The 24,775-nt window shown below is 44.2% G+C and overlaps 1 protein-coding gene across 2 annotated transcripts in view; it reads left to right on the top strand.

The window, feature by feature from the left end:
- The window catches only part of BCR (breakpoint cluster region), a 91,128-nt gene extending 68,141 nt beyond the window's left edge, over positions 1-22,987 (top strand). For both annotated transcript variants that reach the window (XM_010004802.1, XM_010004803.1), the window contains exons 9-23: positions 3,679-3,800; positions 5,000-5,168; positions 5,608-5,727; positions 6,623-6,698; positions 7,271-7,375; positions 8,191-8,265; positions 9,263-9,360; positions 10,018-10,149; positions 17,618-17,677; positions 17,820-17,929; positions 18,746-18,885; positions 20,377-20,511; positions 21,118-21,223; positions 21,966-22,128; positions 22,898-22,987. In XM_010004802.1, the coding sequence (XP_010003104.1) occupies positions 3,679-3,800; positions 5,000-5,168; positions 5,608-5,727; positions 6,623-6,698; positions 7,271-7,375; positions 8,191-8,265; positions 9,263-9,360; positions 10,018-10,149; positions 17,618-17,677; positions 17,820-17,929; positions 18,746-18,885; positions 20,377-20,511; positions 21,118-21,223; positions 21,966-22,128; positions 22,898-22,987 (1,701 nt within the window). The remainder of the gene's footprint in view (positions 1-3,678; positions 3,801-4,999; positions 5,169-5,607; positions 5,728-6,622; positions 6,699-7,270; positions 7,376-8,190; positions 8,266-9,262; positions 9,361-10,017; positions 10,150-17,617; positions 17,678-17,819; positions 17,930-18,745; positions 18,886-20,376; positions 20,512-21,117; positions 21,224-21,965; positions 22,129-22,897) is intronic.
- The last annotated feature ends 1,788 nt before the right edge of the window (positions 22,988-24,775 follow it).

The raw sequence follows: 24,775 nt of genomic DNA, 5'->3' as shown, positions 1-24,775 counted from the left end.
TGCTGAACCCACCTGGTGAGATGACTCATTTGCAGCAAGGGATGTGGCCCTTTGCTGGAAGCTCTCCTCCTCTGCTCCACTGATGCTGAGCAGCCTGGGGCATGCCTCTTGTGCACACCCCTAACCAAAGTCCTATGTTCTGAGAGAAACTAGCAGTTAGTTCTAATACCAAGCTCCACATTCCTGTGAGGAGGGATTTCCTGACTTGATCCACAAATGTTTTCTCCTGTCCTCCCCAGTTACTTGGTTACTTTTGTGGCAGTTCACCCCTGCTGCTTGCTGAAGGGAGACCACCCCAACTAGCTTGTAAGCCAGAAGATATGAAGGATGAAATGTCTGGGGAGCTCAGTGTCTTCCTCTGAGTGGCTCACTGGAATATACCCCTTTAACCTCTTTACTTGTGTTCCAGTCAAGCTTAGGAAATACAGCCTTGTCTTCTTCCACCCAGCTCTCTTTCTGGGAGATAATGCTGCCAAAGACTTTCTGCTGCCTCATGGTAGCAGTGTGTCTCATGTCAGTCAGGGTGTGTTGTACCCAGGAGTGCTAGCCAAAATAAACTCAGTGCAAATGAGTAGTACCTCATTCCCAGATGGGAAGTATGAAGAGTGTTGACTCACACCCCTGTTTTGGCATCATAGGGCTGAGCTTTCTGCTTGGGTTTTGGGGAGATGTGGAACAGAGAGCATGGCTGCTTGAAGGAAGTCTGCTTGGATGGTGACAGCCAAGGACTGTGCAATGGCAGTTTATGTGCAACTTCTGAAGGCAGGAGCAGGGGTGGCCTTGTGGGGAGGTTGGTAACCTTGCTGCAGGCAATACTGATGGGCTCTTTTTTTCTTACTTTGTGGAGGCCTGACACAAAGGTTTCCAGTCACTGGTGCCTTCTATATGAGCTTCCCCTTCACTTGAGGACACACTTGACTGATCTAGATGATGGTACTGGAATACTGCCAAAAGCAGGGGCTGATCTAGGCCTGAGCAGCAGTCCTTCACAGCCCTCCAAGAGCTCTCATGGACCTATGCCATCCATTGCCTGTGAAGAAACATGTTGCTGGACATGTTGTTGGCCTGTCTTTGCTACCAGAGACATCTTCCCAGGATGGAGGCTGAGTATGTGTTCTGGACTAGCCTGGGGTATTTTTCAGCATGGAGCTCTTAGCTGGGCGCTGGGCTGGGGCCCTGGCTCATCTCATACACCAACAGGGCCTGGCAGATGGGGACAGGAGGTCAGGGCAGGACTGTGCCATGTGCCTGCCAGGTAGGGAGGGGACAGTGCAACATCCTGCTGGGTAGCAGAGAGAAGTGAGCTGTAAGAACATCTTTACACCTACGAACAATGAGCAGAAGTTGAGCTGGCAACAAGTAGATATTCTCATTGCCCCAGAGGAGCTGAGCTGATTTGCAGCATAGTTAATATGCATCAGATCTAGAAACGTGAGATCAGGGCTTTGGCTTGCTCAGAAAATATCTTTCCTGATTCATTATTGCACTCAAACAAAATTCTTTGTAGCTCTGGGGAGTGTTTTTGTTACTGAAAGCATACGTTCTCCTTTTTACTTATTTTTAAAGCTCAGTGTTTCTAGTTTCCTACCTGGGATTTGTTTGCCAGGCAGGAGGGGGCGGGAGGCACAAGTGCGCATCAGCAGCGTCGCTCATGCAGGCAGGCGTTCTCTCCAAAACCACTGAGAAGAAGCCAGGAGGATCACACCCACCTAAAAATAAACATTAACATATGTACAGGCCTTTCTGAGCCTGAATCACTGCTGGATACCAGATCTCCACAGACTTCTGCCCTGAGATGGTGCAACAGTCTACTAGGGAGTAGTCTTGCTTCCTGGCACGATGGGCAAGGTGCAGCTGCTGCTGCTCACAGCTTTCCAGGGCCTTTGTGTAGTGGAAGGGAGCACCAAGATGAGCTGTGGACACTGATACGTGTGCTTTAACTGGTACCTGTGATGCTGGTGTAGCTGCAGGCAGGAAAATGCAGACTTCTAGTCCATGTCAGGAAGATTAGGGTACTGTAGGACAGAGTGTGGAAACAAGAATTATCTCTACAAGGGCATTCCTCTGCCTTGTGTTCCTTGCCATGATGCCTGCTGGGCTCAGGACTGATGTGGTTTGTTTTCATTTTGGAGAGCCAAGATGGGAAGGATAATAGGAGGAAGGAGAGGTAGTGTGGGGGTTTGCACACCCACACTCTCTGCAGTAAATGTGTTCAGGGCTTGTTAAGTCACGCAGCAAAAAAACCCCATCGGGCATAACCTGAGAAACAGAGGCATCAATTCTGGTTTGGATGTCCTGACCCTGCTCAGGTTAACAGTTTTCCCGTTCTGTACTGCTGCACAGCTGAGCACAGCTGCCTCTGGGAAATGGGCAGGTTTTGTGTTTGCTTCTCGCAGCATGGGGATCACAGAGATGCTGCAGGTCAGAGTGAGCCACACTAACAGGTCCTGGGCATGGCCCTGGAGAAGGCTGGCAGTGAGACAGCAGAGGGAGGAGTTGGTTAGTGCTGGACAGTGTTGGCAGACCAGCCAAGGTGCTGTGTAGGCGTGTGTAGTATGTGTAACATGTTGCTCACGGATGTCAGGGGAGCATTCTCCAAGCTAGAATAACAAGGAAATAGAGAAAGTACCTTAGCATACCAGTGTGAAGCTGCCAATGGTTCCTGCTTGTACTGGCTGTGAGGCAAGGCAGCACTGAAACTTATACATATTGCTGGGAACAATTGCTGCCTGAAGTTTAACACCCCAGACTTCTGTTTGAAAATCAGTGGGAGATAATCTATTCCAGTGGTGTGCTCAGATTCCTATGGATCATGACATCAGAGAAGAAGGGCTGAGCACAGAGTAGGGCTTGAAACTCTTGGCTTGGTCACTGGTTGCAGCACGCATCCATCCATAAGGCAATTAGGCAAGTGATGCTTCTGCCTACCAATGTGTGCCTCTTATTTAGGAGGCTGTAAATCTGTCTGGAACCAAAAACAGGAATAAAGGATTGTGCAGCTTCTTTTGAGGAATGTTTATATGGTATATAAAAGAGATTTTAATAGGCATGGGGTGGGGGCATATCCAGATGGTCCTGTTTAAACATAGGCTGGTAAGGGACTACTGAGAAGTTTGCTAGATGCACATTTTGTTCAGGAATAATCCCTTAACAGCACTTGTAATAAAGATGCGGCAATGACATTCAGATGTTAATGTTGACAAACTACTGTCATGAACGGGAGCTGAGGTGTTAGCTTCTCTTCTTGCTGGGGTAGCTTAGGCTGAGCTCAGTGGCTGGGAAAGTGGCTCCTGAGAAAAGTGGTGTTTGCTGCTCTCTGCTGTCTTTTGAGGGGATGATGTTCTGACAGTTCCGGACCGTGGGTGCACAGAAGCTGGACAGTGACTCACTATAAATGACACTGTCTCAAGGACAGGTGATGGAGAGAAGCCTGAAGTCTGTCCCAGAACCAGATAAGAAAGGAGCCACATGGCCATTTCTGCCCCTTAGGGAGATGGCAGCAGCAGAGAGCAGAGCTTGCAGCAAAGAGCATTTCATGGTTTTTTACTTTTTTCCAAATTAGACCAGTCTGCTGAGTTGGCTCTGGCAGGAGTCATGTCTAAGGAATGTGTTGCCCCAGTGCCAAATCTGGAGCTCATAGTGCACTAACTAAAACCTTCTTATCTGTTTTGTCACCAGCACCGGCAGCTCCTGAAGGACAGTTTCATGGTGGAGCTGGTTGAGGGAGCCCGCAAACTACGTCATGTCTTTCTTTTTACTGATCTGTTCTTGTGTGCCAAGCTCAAGAAGCAGATTGGAGGGTGAGTTTTTCCTTCTGGACTATGTATCTCTGCTTCAGCAGAATCCTGGGTTTAGCCAGCAGTTTTAGTTGAATATGAAAATCCAAGACCTGGGTAGCCACAAACCCCAATATGGAGTTAAACAAGGAATGATCAGCAAGGTAGTACTGTCTATTATATAGACCTTGGCCAAGCCCTGATCCTTTGGGAAAGGTTAATTCCTACCCCCTGCCCTGAGCCTTTCTAGGATAATAACATATACTGTTGCTGTTGGTATTCTGGACAAATGCCTTTCAGTTTTCTATCTCCGCTTTATTTTAATAGGTGACATTTTTCACTTTCTTTTGTTACTAAGGTTATTAATTTTGGCTTTGCAGCTACAGCCTGTTAACAGTTTTGCATAAAAATTGAAAAAGTAGAATAAACAGACTATATGTCAACCCCAAAGTGCAGCTATACAAGCAGTTTTGTTGACATTTGTCGCAAATGAAGGAGGATGAACCTTTACCAACATACCTGCCTCAAACAGGGTTTATCTTCATTTGGTAGATGTTCTGCTCATCTTCTTGCCTTCCTCAAACAACAGATTGTCCCTTCCCCTTTTGATGCACATACTTGTAAGGAATGAACCTTCAAAAGAGTGGACTGTTCCACATAGTGGATGTTCTTGACAGGAGGGGTAGAGAGGGAATAAACAGTATGAAACAACTTAAAAGTGGACTTGTTTATCCTGGTGGAAGCACTGGAGAATGGTAGTCAGGAGTTGTAGTTTCTCTCTTCTGGTTGGATTACACAGAGGTTTATACATCTTGTATCTGCCCCACTTGGCTGTCCAAGCTCAGGCAGGAGAGACCTGTGTTTAGACCACAGGTAGCAGCCAAGTCACAGGCATGGCATGGCTTTAGAACTTTGCTGCTATGGGGCCTTCAAAGAGAGACCATGCAGGACTGAAAGGGTGTGCAAAAGATCTTTGTGGTTTCTTAGGATGAAAAGAAGTAGGTCACAAAACAAGTTGCTTTATGTGCTGACTGGCTATTGGCCCTCCAGGCTTTCTTGCTGCAAAGCAGCCCTTTACCAGATGTTTTCCACATGGGAGTCACAGTGAAGCTGTGCCCATTTCTGTATCTCATCCACTATAGTGAGGAAGGGCTTGTGGGAATGAGGTGTGGGTGTTGCCAAAAATCAGTAACAGTAAAAGATTTGTACATTCTCTCTTTCAGAAAAAGCCAGCAGTATGACTGCAAATGGTACATCCCACTCACTGACCTTAGCTTCCAAATGGTGGATGAATCTGAGGCAGTGCCTAATATCCCACTGGTACCTGATGAAGAACTGGATGCCATGAAGATCAAGATATCCCAGATCAAGAATGACATCCAGCGTGAAAAGGTAAAAGGCCAAGTTTCCAGACTAAGTGTCTCAGGTGAGGTGAGTGATTAACTTTTTAGTGAGTTCTGGACAGCTTCTAGAGGATTTCTTTACAGTCTGCCCTGGTCCTCCACGAACATCCTTTACTGGCAGTGCTATGGCTGCCCAGTGGCATGGAAGTACAGGGTATAGCTGGGACAGTGGTACCTCTGCATCTCGTTTGGGGTTCTGGAAATGGGGAACAGAGGCAAATCTGAGTGTAGAGATACTGTGGGTAATGTTTTTCTGAGGAGATGGAGCCCTGGAGATGCTGTACTGACAGCATTTCTCCTGCCTGGGGCCATTTGGCTGCTCATAGAAGGAAGGGACTGTGCATCTTAAAACGCCTATTGGTGTAAATGGGGGTGAGTGTTGAAGAGTAACATCTGTCCTCTGTCTCACTTTCTCCCTCACCCTTCAGAGGGCCAATAAGGGCAGCAAGGTCATTGAGAGGTTGAAAAAGAAGCTCTCAGAGCAGGAATCCCTCCTACTGCTGATGTCCCCGAACATGGCCTTCAGGGTACACAATCGCAATGGCAAGGTGAGTGGCTCCTCTGGTTCCCCATAGCATACAAGACAGAGCTCAAGGGGGGGTTGTGTTTGTGCACGCTGTTGCACAAGGAGGTCTTCATGCCCTCTGCTGTCTGACTTGAAAGCAGCAGACACCTAACCCTTGCCTGCACCAAAGGTTTCAATGACATCTCATAAGGCTGTGACTAATTTGTATGCAACACTGGCATTTACAGAATAACGTTAGAAATGAATCCCTACCTCAGCACCTGCTGTGGCAGAGCACAGGAACAGCTCTCTTCACCTAAGATAAGGTTCTGCAGCAGCTGCTTTTTAGATTCCACTTCAAGTTCAAGGCTCAGAGTACTCAGAGCTGTCTCCTCAGGATTGTGACTGCCCTTGGCACCAAGGATGCTGAAAAGTTGTGACCAATCTCCTTTAGCACTGTGGGATACTCAATGTGCTAGAGGCATCCCCTGCTCTGGCAGTGCTATCCTGTCACTGTGGCCTTCCCATGCACATTACAAAGGCTTCTCACAAGATCTTGTTACTACTCAGTGAAAAACAACAAGCTGGTCACTGCTTCTTCAGCTTGCATCAGTGCTAGGCCTGTGCTGGAGGCTGTTGTGTTTCTGCTTTGAGGAACAGCACAGAGCTGCCTTGGGACCTCATGCTGCCAGGGGTGCAGGTGCTGCTTGCAGGGTGGAGGTCTGTGAAAGCTCTGGCTGCAGGAGTCTGTGTTGATACCACTGGCACAGTGCTGAGGAGGCACATTGCCAGAATCCTGCCTGCCACTGACAAAGCTGTGATGTACAGGAGTACTGGAAGGACAGTACATCCAACAATTTCTCGTGGAGGAGAGTGGGAGGCAGACAGGTCTCCTCTCACACTAATGCATACTTCATTTTTTCTGTTTTCCTGGGCAGAGTTACACGTTTCTCATATCATCAGACTATGAAAGGGCAGAGTGGAGGGAGAACATCCGGGAGCAGCAGAAGAAATGTGAGTGTCCCTCAGCTAGGCTTTGGTACAAATCCTGTGATCTTATTAGGGAGCAGAGTCTAAAGGAAGAGGTGTGCGGCAGGGTTTCTTGCAAAAAGAGTTGTGCATTGAAATCCACGGCACAAGATGGATGGTTCCTGTCTCTGCACATCTGAGCCTGTCTGGGGGACTTTTGCTTGCAGCAACATGAAGGGAATGCATTGGGAGAGCACTTAGTGTGTGGAGAGATTCTCCCAATTATCCTAGAGATCAGAGCTCTGTGCAATTCCAGGTAGACAGAACAGCTTCACCCTTTTACCTGACTCCAGTCTAAAGAAACTTACTTTTTTTGGCATAGGTGTTTCTTGGTTTGCAAGAAAATAAGAGTCCCTCTGAGACTTTTCACTCCAAAGAGTAACTAAACAGGCCCTCAGTAGAGCTGGGCTGCAGCAGCAGCACAGACCTGAGCACCACAGAACTGCTCCTGAGTATTGCCCAGGGAGCAGCTCTCCTGTGAATGCCCAGAATGAGGGAGCAGGCATCCAGCCTCTGCTTTAAATTTTAATTCCTGTCTCTTTGAATATCCTTGCCAGGCTTTAAAAGTTTCTCACTCACATCGGTGGAGCTCCAGATGCTGACAAACTCCTGTGTGAAGCTTCAGACAGTGCACAACATTCCTCTCACTATTAATAAGGAAGGTGAGACCTTTGTTTTTTGCTTTCACATGGTACAGCTGCAGTGAAAACCCACCTCTGCCTGCTTGGTGCATTTCTGCTGGAACTGCTCTTACTGTTTCTTTTTGCTACAGGCTTCAGCCTGGTGATGAATTACAGAGAGTTCCTATGAAACAAAAACTGAGACCACTCATACCCACATACCCAACTTGAGTATTTAAAAAAAAAAACAACACAACAAAACAAAAAGAGGACAAGAACAATCTGTCATCCCAGTGTTACTTGCTGCAAAAATAAAAATCCAACCTCCAAATTATATGGCTACATCTTAATTAGTAAAATGTTCCTGGACATGCTTCACTATATGTTGATTGACTATTAAATAGTCTTTACATGCAATCATCATGCTATGGCCTGGTGTTCTTGTTGCAGTCGTAGCCTGGGACAGTTTTGGTCTTTGCTTGGAAATCCTTTGGAAGAACACTAATTGGCCAAAATTGTGTCAGAGACTGTCCTAAATGACTGTTTCATCTACTAGTATAGACTTAGCTTCTATATTTTACTTTTTCTCCTTTAAATTTCTTCTGTGCTGCCTTGCTGACCCTAGAAACGATATTGTAAAAGCCACACATTGCCAGAAGGCATTACAGGTGAAATGGACACTGAACCTGGAAAAGTCTCCTCTTCTGCTGAAATGGCTAAATTACATGTTCTTGCCAGCCTTTTTAGGGACCCTTCACCCTCTGCTGATTAACCTGTCTAATACTGATTTAATCACTCTGTCTTTAACTCTTGGCTCCTCTGTGAACCTAACAAAATTCCTTGGGTCTTTTGTACAGATGATGAATCTCCAGGTCTCTATGGATTCCTGAATGTCATTGTCCACTCTGCCACAGGATTCAAGCAAAGTTCAAGTGAGTTGCAATTCTGTAACACATGGAGGAATTTACAGGGGTTAAATCATAGAGGTGCTGGGCATGGACTTGTTTAGGATTTGCAGCATCTGGGAAGATGCTGAGGAGGGGAGGTTCATCTGGGGAACTGGAGGTGAAATCAGGGCATTGGTGTAAGTATAGGAGAATGCAATTTTTTAATGCTATTGTGAACTCTCAGAAAGATCAGCATCAAGCATGCAGGATTATATTTTAGACCTAGTATGTTTGTATTTGTAAGCAGTGTTTGCTAATTATCCAACAGTTTTAGCTACAAGTCAGTCCTTATCTTGAATTCTTTCAATTGTTTGGTTTTTTTCAATTAAAGAATGAGAAGCATTCTCTGACATCCAGAATTTTGGTGTGGAGAAAGAATTGTTAAAATTCAGGGGAGTGTCTTGCCAGAAGGATCAAAACAGGTGAAAAAAGAGTGAAGGGACACCTGTAGAAATAAACATGCTTTTCAGCCATAGATAAGAATAATCCAGGAAAAACTGCAAAGCTTTCCTAGCTGTGTGGCTGGGGATCTTGTTCTTACATAAGCTGCATGTCCAGGCTCAGGAGGGAAGGAGTGAACTGGATGTACATGCTTTCTGTTAGCCTTTGTCCCTCTGAGCCACTGACTGCCCAGATGCTGGCTAACATAATTTACAGCATAACTCACAAAGAGGGGCAGCATATACAGCTCATTACTAGCTCCACAGAAACACCAGATACCACATAATTAACCACTTTGTGAAGATAATGAGGGGTTTTTTTATGGCTGGCCCCTGACCTGCTCTCTGAAGGATCTTAAACTGATGCTGTTCTTGGTGACAGTGGTTCTGATGTGATGATGGGGTCCATCATCTACCTGGAGAAGTTTCATTTCTCTGGTACAAATACAAAGAAAATGAAGACACACCCTCAAAATGGTTAATGCAAGTTAGGAGATTTTAGAACTTTTTAATAAGCTTCTGTCCTTGTCTCCCATTCTCAGATTTGTACTGCACATTAGAGGTGGATTCTTTTGGGTATTTTGTGAACAAGGCTAAAACTAGAGTGTACAGAGACACTACAGAGCCCAACTGGAATGAGGTAGGTTGGATTTTTCTTAATGGAACTTGTTCCACATGCCAAATACCAATGCACGATGGGCAGAAAACCTACAAATGGAAGAACTTACTGCATACACAGCACTTGTGCTGCAAGGGCTGCCTCTCAGAAAACACCTTTATGCAGGTTTATTTGGTTGTCAGGCCTTGCCAAAGATGTTTTCTTGGACTCGCTATATCTAAACTAAGATTTCAGTTCAAACAAGTCTTGTCCAGCATTTCATCATTTAAACAGATGCATGTTTGGTTATTTTTTTTTTAAGACACAAGTGAAAATATATTGAAGAAGGTATTTTTGTTTATTTCTTGTGAGGGGAAAGAATTAGCTATTGACATTTTGCCTGTTTACAGGCAACTTCAGCCTACTGGGGAGCAAAATTAAATACAAAGAAGGTGGATGAGTTTGTTTCTTTGCTGAAACTCATTGAAATCTGACCATTTTAATCTACAATTTGACCACCTTTTACATACAAACTATAATTTCAGTTTATTTCTAGACCAGCTCCTTTGGGGAGGAGATTTTGTCAGTCTTCAGGTGCTTCCTCCTGATCAGTTTTAAGGAGATGATATGTTCATTATTAAGATACTAGTGTCCTGCTGTGATGTATTCATTGCTCTTTCTTTTCCTGGTGCCCTGCAGGAGTTTGAGATTGAGCTGGAAGGCTCACAAACCCTGCGGATTCTGTGCTATGAGAAGTGCTATAACAAAACCAAGCTCACCAAAGAGGATGGAGAGAGCACAGATCGCATAATGGGGAAAGGACAGATCCAGGTAAGACTGTGCTTAAGTCATTCCTGCTTTTTTGTGCTTAAGTCTTTCCTGCTACTCTTACTGCAAAAAGTAACAGGGCTTCTGAATCCTGGAGTGCACCAGGGAGGTTTTATGCTGCCTCCTGATTGTCTCAGCAGAGATTTTTCTCCAGATAGAGAGGCATACAGTGTGATTCTCAAGAGGGAAGTCAGCAGCTTTTTCCTTCTTGCCTTGTCCAGTATGTCTGCTTCAGTACCCCTATGGGATAGATGGTTTTTCATTAGAATTTGGGTATTGATCTCTGATTTGCCTGTTAACTTTGAAACTTCCAGCACAGTATATAGAAACTGCATTGTCAGTGAGCAATGAATTTACTGTCCCCTTTGTAAATCTCATGAAAGAAATGCTGACTTCTGTACATGCTGGAGGTTGATGGATGTGATAGCAAGGCCTTGGAGGACAGGCTTATTGTCCTGAAAACTGCCATGTCCAAAGGATAGCGTCCATGACAGCAGGCTGCATCTGACAGAGATTTCCACTGCTGAGACTCAGCATGGTACATTTGTCTGTGTGGCAGGTTTGTAATACAATAGGGGAGGTGATGAGACAATTGCAGACGAATTCAGCTCTTGGGGAGCTGCTGTGTGGTAAAGCACTAAAGCTCCATGCGGGAGACATCAGGCCATTAGTGGAGGATGACATGGAGAACATACCTTCCAGTTCGTTGCACTATCTGTCCACATCTTTAGGTTAAATGCTTGCTCTGAGGACACATTTTTTGTGTTGAACTGGCTGTTGTACAGAGCACAGACCCTACCAGATACCTTTTTACTTTTTGTCACACTGAAAAATACCATCAGTTCTTCATTTTCATCTGATTCTTTATCACTCCATGGATGACAGCTTTCTCCAACATCTCAGTGATGGTCATACAGGCCAAGGCCATTTGCGGGATTTCAGAAGCAGCTCTGACTGAGGACAGCCTGCAGGATCATATCTGACCTTCTTCTAGAAGGACTCATTATCTAGATGGATTTCACTCAGCCTGTTCTTTCCCTCCCTCCTTGCAGTCCTGAGGCTGCTACACTGTTTGCAGGGAAACACATGGTGGGTGTAGTTGCCAAGCACATCCTGAGTGTTTGAAAGAAAACTTGTGTACAAATCAATAAATATTAGTACAGGGTGCCTCCTAGCTGTGTCTCTCAGGCTAACCAGAAATCTGTATGGCCCTTTTCCTAACAGAAGCTTATTTTCCATGTAGCTGAGCAGCTACAGATCAAGTGTTCAGCCCTGAAATGCCCTGGACATCTGTGTGCTCACTGACCCTCTAAGTTTCTCCAATATTTTACATAGAATTTTAAAAAAATTGTTAAAAATGTAAAAGGTTTTATTATATTTTCTTCACAAGAGTAAACATTTTTACACACAGCACCTGTACATTCTGTTAAAACATTTTATACTTAACAAGCACTCTTTAATGACTCTTGACTATTAATTGTCTTGATTCTTTTAGAGAAACCTAAACAGAGGAAAGTAAAAAAAAAAAAGCAACTTCTGTTGTATCACAAAAGGCAAATGCAAAAGTTCTCTTGCTTTCAGTAAATCCACCTTGCACTTCTCACAACATCCTTTTAATTCTCAGTGATTTCTGTCCCATCACACAACTTTTTATAGTATTAAATAACTGCAAGTCATAAAAGAGTCTGGGAGGACTTTGGATTGGTAAGAATTATTACATGTTTTTAATTTTGTTTAATTTTCTTTTTAAAGCAAACATCATCTCTCTAGTAAGAAATCCTAATGCAACAACAAAATCAAATTACCTGTGGCTGAAAGTTATTATTAATCAAATTACCTGTGGCTGAAGCTGTATTAATGCTGTCAACATCTTTTCCAGCCACTGGTTTTATAGTAATTTTCTTTCAGGATTTTCCCAGGTGCTTTTTAATTAATTTTTTATTTATTTTAGAATTGCTAGTGTATCTAGGGCTTTCTGTTTTGTTGTTGTTGTTGCATTGATTGACACTATTCAGCCAAAGCCTGTCTTGTGTCATGGCAAAGTCTGTGAAGTTGGATGAGGATTTTTTTCAAAAATTTCCTTTAGATAAAAGCTCTGGGAACATAAGGAGTTGTGTCTGCATCCTCCTGCTGATAAAAATAGGGAAATTTATGTACTGGCTAAATGGCAATGTATTGTTAAGCTGTATATTATTCTAAATCTGTAACTTCCCACTACTGGGAGTTGTGACTCACCAAATTCTCTGAGCTGCAGCGAGGAAGACAATGCATCAAGGAGACAAGGACTGTTTTGGCTGTGAAATGTTTATTAAATCTCTCCGTTACATAATGGCAATGGAGGAAGGAAGACTGGGAATTGGTCCTTGTGGTCAGAAGCTTCCAGGAATGGGCAGCAATTTTAATAGCTCCCATTGCTCATATTTTCTTTTCCTGTGGAACACTTTATTTACCTGATTTTGTAGCCACATGCAAGAGCTTTGTTGCTTGCCAACCTGCAAGTTTTATCCATGAAAAATAAAACCACGAGGCATATGGGAGCTCCTCCTGTAAATGTAGAAGTAAAATCTTCATCAGACCTTCTGGGTATGGCAGCACTGGATGTGTGGTGTTTAACTAGCCAGCATGCGTGGTTGGGGACTTCTGTTACATCTCGGGCATGAGAAATTCAGGGAGAAGGTACGTTGTGACAACAAAATTATTTGGGGGCTTGGGAGAGGAAGAAATAATCTTATAGGAGGAAACATGAGGCTTAGTTCAGTTGTAAGCATCAGCTCCTCTTATTCTGAACTCTATTTTTTACTTTTTTTCCTGGTGTTACCTCGCAACCCATCTTAGGGTGCCTGGCCCTTTTGCTCTTTGAATTTTGCATTTCAGGTGGCAGGCACATCCGTGTGTTTGAAGTGTAGCAGCCGTTTGTTTGGTGGGCACATATGTCAGCAAAATTGGCCTCTGCTTTGGGAACAGGCTGCATGAGTAAACTGATCCTTCATCCCATGATCCATCTCCTCCCGTTGGTGCCTCCTAGAAATGCTGTTTCCTTTGTTGTTTTTTTTTCTGCATGATCAGCTCAGGCAAACCATTTCCTTCTCCCTCACAGCAGTGCTGGAAAATCAGAGAGGGTATGACCTTAGATCAGTCATTCTGTGGCAGCAGTGCAACACCGTTCCTCTGTTGCCATGCAAAACACACACTCTTATCTGCTTAATTATCTGGGATGTCTCATAGCAGTGCACATGGCTATTTCAGACATCTAGGTTGGTTTCCATGTAAAACAGATTGCCACATGCTGTACCTCCCAAGTGTCAACTCAGAAAACCTTCTACGCTCCCGAGTTGGTTTGAACAGGTTGCTCATGCAGAACTGATCCCAGCAGTGAAAACAGGGTGGCCATGAAGAAGGCAATGGGTCATGTCTAAAGGGTGATGGTGGGAAAGATTAACATGTCACTCAGGAGCTTTGAGAAAAATGAGGTTATGGCTGGACTGGGAGTTTCCAGCAGCAGTGAGACTCTTGACATGTATGTCACATCAGTTACAATTAAAAATTGATGGAGTGTGAAGTTTCCAGGGAGATTTAATAAAGGGAGGAAGTAATGTGAATAAATAGCCTAAAACACACTAACCTTAAGGTTGCCTCAGTCCTTGCTCCCAAGCATTTGATTTCCATCAATTTTTATTTATTTATTTTTTCCTCTTTCTGCATGTTTTCTCTTCTGGGGGGAAAAAAGCAAGCAATCATCAAACTCTCTGATGGTTTCCTAAGCACAGACTCCCTTTTTCTCAGAGCCTGGTTTACTTGCCTTTAACTAACATCCTCAGTTTTCCTTTTCCACCAGCCCTCAGCACTCTGTTTTGTGCAGACTCAGCCTCTGCTGACTGCTGGACACTGTCTGCCCTCATTCAGTGTAAAGCTGCTGTGAAGGCCAGAGGCTCGCACAGAAATCCCTGTGGTGCTGATCTGCTCTGTTCTGTTGTGTTTGGTGCAGGATACAGAGGCCTTTTTCTCAATTGGTCAGTGAGTTTGAAGCTGCAGCTTGCCACTGCAAATGCCAAAGAACAGACCACAGGGGGACTGGAGATGCTGGGGGAATAAAGACAAACTGGCTGTTTTGTGTTTTCCTCTGTAGCATGTGCTGTTGGTGAGGACTGTCCAAACAAGGCTGAGAGATGCAGACTTTGAGGGGTTTTAGCAAGTCTGTACAGGTCATGGAAACAAAGTTTTTTTACAGTTACAGTGGAGATGGAACAGGTCCTCTCGTCATTCAAAACCTGTTTGAAGGAAATGTTTAGAGTTGCAGTAAATGTCACTGTCAAATGAATGCAGGGGCAGCCATTTCACTGTGTCCCCCCTTGCCTGCGCTGGCAAGGGGAGCGCTGTGTGCTTGCTCGCTTGGAGCAGGCTCCTGTTGGCACATTGTAGGCTGCATTCTTCTACTCGGTGTTCCCTCTTCCAGGTCATTGATCTAAAAATCAGGCCAGAAGACAGCATGACCCCATTTGTCACAGGCCCTCTCTATGCTGGAGCATCACACTAACTCTGTCTTCAGTCTGCTTTGCAACCTGCCTGCTCCAGCTGCCCTTTCCCTGGGTTGCTCTTGCTGCCCTTAGAAAGCCAGTCATCTGTAGGTTCCAGGACCAAATGTTTCTATCAAGTCTGAATGGCATTCCAAGTTTCCTGTTGACTCTATTATTTCCTACTGGGACTCTATCAGACTGTTAGACCTGATTTTCCTGTCTCACTCAATGTTGCTGAAAGCTTATTCAAGCTTTGCTCTCATATCAGATTCCACTATTGCACTTTGTTATTTAAATAGTACCTTGGGGGAGAATTATTTATTTTTTTTAAATTGCTGCTGTTATTACCAGTGATTTATGCAGGGTTGGCTTGGGTCAACCAGACCCACTCCCTGGTGCTTATTCTCCCTAGCTGTCTCCTTTCAGTCCAAGGTGTTCTCCAGCAGGAGTCACACAGCAGGTGGGGAGTGCAGGGTCCTGCAGCAGAGCTCAGAGAAAAGGGAACAGGAGGTGGCAGCAGGTACACCCCCAGTCCTGGCTTAGCTCCGTTAGTTGCTCAGCAATGAGCAGTCTCTGAATGCTCAGCTCCAGCATGCTGCTTTTGCTAGTCCTCTACAGCCATGTGATACTCACTCTTGGGACAGATTATAACTTTGGCTCATGTTTTTTAACAGTTATTTACTTGCTTTTGTTTTGTACAGTTGTAGGAGTTCCCTGGCTATCACAGAGACATAACCAGTAATACCTGTTAGTTGAAATAAACTAGAACTGAACCCTGCTGGACTCTAACTTTTTTGGCAAATATTCAAAACCTTCTTTCCCCTTTAGACCTAAGCAGTCTCTCCCTGTTATAAATAATACACTTTCACTGGCTCCATTCTAAAAACATATGGAAAACTGCTTCCGAGCTGGAAGACCGGCTGTGGCTGTGTCTATATCTATCAGCAGGGTCGTTTTGGCAGCTTAATGAGATGACCATTCAGGCAGCTGGAGACCAGGCTTTCAGGAATACTGGGCATGGTTGCTCTTCATAGGAAACCAAACACTTCAGAAAAGGTTTCCTCTTGATTCTGGGAAAGAATGCAGTTGTTGAAAGAAGCCAAACATCCAGCATGGAAATTCAGGGAAGAACAGCCTAGATTCTGGCCAACTGGTAGGGACCTTGGCCAGCTGCACAGGCGGGGGCGGATCTGTTCCGCCAGAGTTATAAGCAAACCCTCTTGGCAAGCAGTCTGTTATTAGGGTTTTCTGAAGCACTGAAGCTAAGCACTGCTACCCATTGGCCTCCTGGACCTCTGTGCAGACCCAAAATGTGGGAGCTACTGCTTACTGACTATTCCTTACAAGGGGTCTTCAGGAATTTCTGCCAGAGTTGCACCTACAGGAACCGGTCTGGTTCGACAGGCAAGGGCAGCATCCCGCTGTGGGCTCACGTCTGGAACAGAGTGCGCAGGGACAAGGTTGGCCTGACTTGCATGTCTGGCGCTTCTTGGGGTCTCAGCAGTGTGAGCAAGCAGGGAGAAAGTTTCTTCTCTGCTGGTTGTCCTTTTTTGGGAGCGGGGAAGGGTATGCGCGGACTTGTTTTTATAGCTGTCAGCAGCATTGGGCTGGTCTGTTGATTATCTGGAAGAGTGTGAGCATCATTGCATCTCAGAGCTCCCAGGATAGACTGTAGCTGCCATTGTTGGAACAGTCACCTCTGCCTGTGGGACAGCTCTGCTTCTGTGTGGGGTGCTGTGGGAGGGAGAAGCTGTGCTGCAGAAGTAGCTCTGGTTACTAAGTGTCTTTTTGTTTGCTGATGACAGCACTACTGTGGGTGCTTCCTTCTGCTCCCACTGTGTCTCAGTGCTCAAGGGCCAAATATTGCCAAGCCATCTCAGGAGGCACTGAAGTCTGCTTACTTTTGTTCTGATTGCTGCTAAAGTCCCCATGCAGACAGGGCTTTTCTTGCTTTGCCAGTCTGGCTTGACTTGAGTGCCACTTTTCAGGCATTCACATGTGTTTGGACACTCCCAGGCAGTATTGGAATGTCTGGGTGATGTTTGGGTGCTTGAGTCAGCTGCTCCCCAGCTCACAGCTGTCCACTCAAAAGAGAACGAGCAAAGCTGAAAATAGGAAATCAGAGCTTTGAGTCAGAACTTGTTTCTGTCTAATGAATTATTGCAACAGCAGGGCCAGGTGTTCTTCCCATGCTCCAACAGAAATGAAAAAAAGCAATAGGAAAGTTGAAGGAGGACAACTTTCCATGACTTCTGGGACCATTTTCTCTATTTGTCCTGTCTCAGATCCTGACAGAAGTTTGGTTTGTTTAAAGTTACTTGTCTCTGCTGGGATCACTTAATATTTCTCTTTCTTGATCTGACTGTTGAGGTCATTATATCTTTTGAATTCAGTGGAACATTCTTGGAAGCTATTGGCTTCATAGCCGAGAGCTATGAAGTTCTCCAGCCTGGCTTTTATTTCAGTGCAGTAATTTCACACTCATCTAACCTCACCTCTTTGTAGAAAACTGCAGAGGGAGACAGTTTCCTCTATTTCAAATCAGAGTTATTTCAGAAATCTCTCCTCCCCTTTTCTGACTCTTAACTCTGTCAGACAGGACAAATTTGGCTGCCTGTTAATGTGCCTGTTGTGCTTCTGCAACAAATGTAGCCTCAGATGGGTTTGGCTTTCAAACTTTGATTTTTTTCTTGCTGAGGTTGCCTTTGTTGTTGAGCAGACACTGCACACGTTGCTGGATTTTCCATGTGTGTGAGTCCTCATTGGCCCCACTTAGGGAACTGCACAACATATGAGTGTCCCATTACCTGAAACCAAGGAAACCTTGGAATGTGCATTTTCCTATGGAAAAGAAATGTTGAAAGCGGAAGTGTTCTGCTCACTTACAGAAGCCTTTCAGGATAGTTGGTTTCTCTGAGGTCTGTTTCTAGCTCATGAGTAACTTCCATGTCTTTCAGCTGGACCCACAGGCATTGCAGGACAAAGATTGGCAACGCACAGTCATCTCAATGAATGGAGTAAGTATGGAAAACAGAAGCTGGCACTGCTTCTGTACATCTTTTGTGCTTTATTTCATCTTTATTTCTTTGCTCTTCGTTTCAGCATGAGAAAACAAAACAAAACATGTTTGAAAAATAACAGCAGTTCTCCTTCTTTCAGGTTGAAGTGAAGTTGTCAGTGAAGTTCTCCAGTCGGGAGTTCAGCCTGAAGAGAATGCCATCCCGGAAACAAACCGGGGTGTTTGGGGTCAAGATTGCTATTGTCACCAAGTGAGCTGATGGGTCAAGTTTCTCCCTATTGTTTTTCAGAAAGCAAACTGGCCAGAGGGTTGTGCTTAATATTGCCCCACTGAGGGATGTGTCAGCCCGTTCTGCTTTTCTTGGGTAGCAGTGTAGATGGCTGTGGCTGCAGAAAGGAGATGCTGTACATTCTCTGAGCTTTGTTTTTTTATGCAGAGATAAAAGCAGCCTGCAGCCAGGCTTTGAAGCCTTGGCTGTTTACTGACAGCAGATCACTTTGAGTTCCGGAAATGCTCCTTGCCCCTCACTCTGTAGTTAGCTGACTTGGTCACAAATTTCCAGAGACACTGCATAGTGATGTTTCCTTTCTGTTATCGGAAACATTCCAGTTCTTTGGGTCCTGTTGTATTATTTTAACCCGTGATCTTTTTTCATGAATCATTTGCCAGAACGTTTACCTGTTTGTTCTGCTGTATAGTTTGAGAAGTGTGGTATTTCCTCCCTGTGGAATTGCATTGATTGGAGAGCCACAGTGTTGCTATGTACCCACGGTCTGTTTGGGAATCCTCTGATTTACTTGCAAAGTCACAGACTTGAGGGACACTAGGACCTGGCCAGAAGCCCAAGTGCTCAAGGCAGCTGCAGAACAGCCAAAGCCAGGCTGGGACACTTGGAAAACTCCTTCCATCTAAAAAGGAGTTTTTCAGCTCAGTCTTGCTTTCTAGCTCCCACCCTGTTTTCCAGAAGAGGTTTGCACAGTACAATGATGGAGTGATTTCAGCCAGTTTGGCTAGGGTAAGGAGCACTGAGGGCATGTCCTGAACTCTTCTGTCTGGCTTTCTTAAGGAGGGAGAGATCGAAGGTGCCGTACATAGTGCGGCAGTGCGTGGAGGAGATCGAGCGCCGTGGGATGGAGGAGGTGGGCATCTACCGTGTCTCTGGGGTTGCAACAGATATCCAGGCTTTGAAAGCTGCCTTTGATGTCAGTAAGTAATTGTGTCTTATATTTCTCTTTGCACTGTGAGAACCCATGTGACACCCCTGTCAGGTGGCTGGGCTATTTTTAATCTTATGTTCCCCAAGAAGCATGAAGAAGTAGAGATTCTTGCACAAGGAGAATAATTTTAATCCTGGATGCATATGTTATTAATACTCTTCAGCTACAGACACAACCCAAGATATACAATGGGGTGGATCCTTTTACCGAATAAATCATTTGTTGTTATTCCCAGCAGACATTAAATGGTTGGTTTCCCTGCCTTGCCAAATCTTTGTAAGTGGCAGACACCTTCCTCAAGGGAAGTGGCAGCAATCAGAAGCCATAATTTCCTCACTGTTGCGAGGTCTCCAAATTAATAAGAGTCCTTGAAATTGAGAACACTTTGTGACAGGAAGCCAAGAAAGAAACATTTCTGAGGTTGACTAGGAAGGGTGTTTACAGAACTGAAGTTTGGCAGTTAGGGCTCCTGAGTTCTCTTCTTAACTCTGTGTCTAGATTGATGGGTGCAGATTGTAAAACTAGATTGTTTTGACCAACTTTTGTAAAGCTTTCTTTGATCTTGAGCAGAAAACAGTCCTTCCTGGTTCTGAATTTAAAAGAATGGCAGGTATGTCCCAAAAGGCATCTAAAATCATGCAGATGACATGCCTCCAAATTGCTGAGGTACAAAAAGCGAAATTCTGCTCTGCTTCCAGGTAATAGTCTAAGGACTGTTCAGGCCACGCATGAGTTCTATTGATGCAGGCAGTGATGAGGCCTGTGCCAGCTGCCCAAGTTCACACCCCTCCTGCACTTTTTCTTCACTTTTTTTGGTGAAATTGCTTCCTTCTCTTTTCAATCACCCTCAGCTATCAAACACATTGATTTATGAATTCTTCACTAGTTCAAGTAAGGGTGTTTCACATTTTGGAAAACAACTTTTTTCATTTATTTTAAATGCTTTTTTAGGACAATTCATTAAACCAGCACTGGCTCTGCTGGTTGGTCTGTTTGTTTTAGGAAAGGGGGTGGTTTTGTTGTTCTTAATAGTAACAAAACTGAAATGTGAGCTCTGAGTTGCCTGTGTACTTTACCTACACTCGGTGGGAAGTTCAGAGAGCCTCAGAGTCTCTTATTCTAAGCTATTAAGAGGCAGGAAATTGGAAAAACAACTGTTGACACTAACACAAGTTGAAATGTGTACAAATACAGTCAAGCAGGGCTTGTTCCAGATCAGACTGAGGTCGCTGGCACAGCAGAACTAACCCTGGGTGGTGTGAGGTTCCCTGTGCTTGATTTAAAGCTCTGAACTGCAGTCACTTGTGTAGCACTTTTCAGTTGTCAGAAGGTAGCTCATTTAATCTGGAGAAATGTAAACAGGAAAACTCACAGCTATTTGAGCAAAGACAAAAGATAAACAAAGAGAGCCTAAGCCAGTAAAAGAAGAAATGCAAGGCCAGCAGCTTCTTTACCCTGCTTCCCCTCTTCCCTCTTTCAGATAACAAAGACGTGTCAGTGATGATGAGCGAGATGGACGTCAACGCCATTGCAGGCACCTTGAAGCTGTACTTCAGGGAGCTGCCCGAGCCGCTCTTTACAGATGAGCTGTACCCCAACTTTGCTGAGGGCATTGGTAGGTAGCAGCAGCAATCACCCTCCATAATGGAGCCTTTATTAGACACACTGTTCTGTAGGAGGCTGTTCCTACAGCAATACAAACCCCATGTTTGTAATGTTGGACAGAAGGCTGGAACAAGCTGTTAGAGGGGTGAAATGGAGGAATGAGTGTTGGAATGACATAATCTTCCTGTGAGCTTGAGTATGGGCATTTGCCATTACTTTTTTAAAGTAAAAATGTCCAGGTTTCTGAAGGATAAGTTAAGGATAGAGTGACAGCTTGCTTGGTGATGCTGGGCTTGCTGTTTGCACTGTTCTGCCCTCCAGGGCAGCCCTCTTTGAGGTGGGATGTGCCTTGTCTTGGCTTGATGGGGGGGAAAAACCATTGTAATGATTAAAAAATTGAAAGCACTTGAACTGCTTGAGAGAAAAAGATTCTCTGTGTATCTATGAGATAAAGGAAAGAGGTCCTGTGGGGGGTTCACCTTCTGATGCAATTACATCATTACATCATCCGTATTTGGAATACAGAGCATCCAGATTTGTTGGTTTGGAACTGATGCAGTCAGCCAAATTCTCATTCACTGCCTGTGGTGATGTTTTGTTATTTTCTGTCTCGCAGCACTTTCAGATCCTGTTGCAAAGGAGAGCTGCATGTTGAATCTCTTGTTATCGCTTCCAGAACCCAACCTTGTGACATTCCTTTTCCTTTTGGACCATTTAAAAAGGTAATATATGGATCCTTTAGGCACATGTTGTGTCTAAAGCATCATTGTGAAAAGAGGAGCCTTTTCCTTAAATTTGCACTGAATCACACAAATGAAGAAGCATTTACATGTCTGCAATCTAACATGATGCACTTTTAAAAATTCCAGCTTTGCACTTCAGCTAACTGGAGTTGTCAGTTCCTTGCTTAGACTAGTCTTCCTCATCTTGTCTGTATCATTTTAATATAGTTGTAACTGTGAAAATGCATTTCCATGTATTTGATATTAAAGCAATAAGCTTGCTTAATTTACATAGGCATTTTGAACACAACAGAGACTGTCACTAGAGAGATGAAAGATAATCTTACGACTAAGGTCCTAGATTAAAATCCAGGAAATCTAGGGTTTGTGTTTCTGCTATAGACTTTTCTGCCTGTGGGTGAATTTTTTAACCTTTGTTGCCTCAGTTTCTCATTTATGAAACTGGGATAAAAAACATTCCTTTATTCCTGTTCCACTTCTGCCTGTCCAGGCAGGAAGCAGCCATTTCTTTCCCAAATTTTAAGCTGTGTCTGTAGAGGGCCTGGAGACTGTGGCTGTCGGATCAAGGTGTTAATTGTACAGGAAGTTAATTAAGGTACATTTGGAGAGAGTGGTTGATTCAATGTATCTAGAACTTTTTACAAAAGGAATAATGTTTCTCACTTAAGGACACTTCCAAACTCGGGTATTTATAAAGACCTGCCTTGTTCATTGCTCCCAGGGTTGCTGAGAGGGAAAGCATTAACAAGATGTCCCTGCATAATCTTGCAACTGTCTTTGGACCAACACTGCTGAGGCCGTCAGAGAAGGACAGTAAAATCCCTGCCAACCCGACCCAGCCTATCACAATGACTGACAGCTGGTCCCTAGAAGTCATGTCCCAGGTAAAATCCTAAAAGTGCTATTGAATCTTGTGAAGACAATATGTGGGAAAATGCATTGCTCTAGCAAGGCCTGCTTCCGCCATCCTTCTGTGTTTTGATCACAGGTTTCAAACAGCTTTCACCCTTACATGGGCATTTTAGACTGGTTTTAGAACTGTGTTTCATCAGACATCTGTAGAGCTCTTCATGAAAAAATGTCCATGTGCACACAGTCCTGTGTGTTTCAGGTCTGTGTACAGTAAGATGTTTGCAAGGCTGTCTCACAGTGTCCTAGTGCTGCCCTGGGGCAAAAGGACCGTTGGTGTTTTTCCACCATGCTCCTCAACACCTAAACCACCCTTACCCATGCACAACAAAATTCTGTGCTAAATTCAGGGGCTTTTGGCCACTGCTGCCAGTTGAAGGTGGTGCAGGGAATTTGAGCACAGACCTGTAGCTCACTGAGTTGGCTGTTCAAGCTGTTTTGTACTTTCTTGATCGAGCAACAGCAAATGATAGATCAGATTTTTTCAGTGCAGTGAAACACCAACACCAGTGTTACACCCTGGAAGTTGAAAAGTGTGTCCCCAAAGCACTGCAAGTTTTAATATTCCTTATATATAAATAGAAGGAATAACTATATATAATTATTACACTGCATTAAAACAAATACATAACTGCAAGATGTTGCTTGTGGAAAGAGCTGTAGACATGTCTGCCCGATCTTAAACAGCCAGGATGAGAATGAGTTGCCAGAGCCTTATTATGTCTTTCTTGTTTCTCTTTCCAGGTTCAAGTTCTTCTGTACTTCCTGCAGCTAGACACTATCCCTACCCCAGACAGCAAAAGACAAAGCATTCTCTTTTCCACAGAGGTGTAGGTGTCTGCCATACCAACAGGACTCTCAGAACTGCTCTTGGCACAAACCTGCCACGCCTGAGAAAAAGAAGACTGGTGTTTCTTCAGACATTACTGGCCTGTTCCTTCCCTGGGGAACCATGGCTCTCAGTGCTTCTGCTGTTGGTTAACCAGAGACAAACTGAAGGGAAAGGACAAAAATCTCTGCTTTTGGTTGGTAGGACCAGGACTGAACTGGACATGGAGCTGTGCAGAATCTCCACTAGAAGGAGCAATAGACACTTAAACAAATGCACAGCAGAGTGTGGCTGTTATTCTTGTTGGGAATGTGACAGAAGGTATTCCTCATTTTATGGATTTAATTTATCATAAAGAAACTTCAAGATTTCTACTGGACCACTTGATAGGATACCCCTTTTTGGGTGAGGGGGAGTTAAAGGATATATCACAACTGTGTCTTTAATAACTGCTGTTTTTAAAGTACTGTTCTAGGCCACAAAAATAGCATTGCTTTGCCAGAGGAGAGAAGGGAAGGGTCTGGGATCACAGATTCCCTCCTTAGAAATTCCAGTCTTGATTTGAACAGGGTTTTAATGAAACGAAGCAGTTTTGTGTACAACTAGAACTGTTGGTTTGTTTGGGGGTTGTATCTGGTTTCTTTAGTTTGTGTTTCGTTTGGCTCTTTTTTTTGTCTCACCCACCCCCTTCCCTTGCAGATGTTTAGGCAAACTAGGGAAGGAGGTGCCCTGCTCTTGCCTACATTGCACTTCAGATGGGTTATTTTGGGCTAAGGGAGCCAGACCCAGAGATGTTACATGATAAATAAGTAACAGTGAATTAAAAAGAGGCAGGGAGGATTAGTCAGAGATTCTGCTTGTGATTCTGTTGGCTGTTTGCATATAAAAAGCAGGGGCAATAGTATCCAGGCAGAATTGCTAAATTCCTTCAACCCCACGAAACTTAATGAAAATTAACTGGGAAGACTGTTAATTCCCAACACTCCAAAGAAAATGTTATCACTGCAAAAATGATTGAAGCATTTGGCTGTCTGCTTACTCCAAACTTTTATCAGAACATAATTTTTGGGTTGTTTTTTTTTAATACTTGATTTTTGGAGGCTTTGTACATTGCTTCTACAAGACTCTTTTTCTGATAGCTACAAATACTTTGATAAAATGCGTCAGGATGTACTTTATGGACAATCTAGTAAGTAGCATGCATCATGTGAAATTCCAACCCTGTTTTAAGTCAGAGCAGTGAAGAAATGTTCTATGGGACTACATGCATCAGGACAAAAGATTGAGCCAAATACCAACTTTGTCCTTCCCTGCCCAAAGCAGCTCAAGCCCCAGGGGTTACGCAGGCATGAAGGGCAGCAGTGTTTGTCCAAGAAATTGAAAGCACCATCTAACTGCTGGTATCCAGAGCAAAGTATTCTGGCTACGGAGCAGTTGTGCCAAACATCCTGGGGGGCATGGGAGTGATTCCATTGCCATGAACTCCTCCAGTTCCCCTTGACTTCCTACCCAGTTATGCAGCATCTATTTAGTGGCATCCATCCATCATCATCCTGGCAAGAAGAAAAATACAGCTTGGAGACAAGGGAAGGAATGGGCATGGGAAGGGGAGAGAGGGACAGATCTTGACAGGTTGGTAGAAGTTAGGTTGTCAGCATCATTCGAGGGGAAATAGGATAAAGAAAGCAACTCCTGTTACGCTGAATTTCACATTTTCTGGTGGGTGATCTGTGACCTCTCAAAAAAAAATAACAAAAGAGTCTTTCAAATAAATGGAAAGAAAAAATTAAAGG

The sequence above is a fragment of the Chaetura pelagica genome, unplaced genomic scaffold (assembly GCF_000747805.2).
Source record: "Chaetura pelagica isolate M959 unplaced genomic scaffold, ChaPel_1.0 scaffold249, whole genome shotgun sequence".
Lineage (NCBI taxonomy): Eukaryota > Metazoa > Chordata > Aves > Apodiformes > Apodidae > Chaetura > Chaetura pelagica.
Note: the sequence above shows the minus strand (reverse complement) of the source record. Positions and strands in the feature narration are given on the sequence as shown.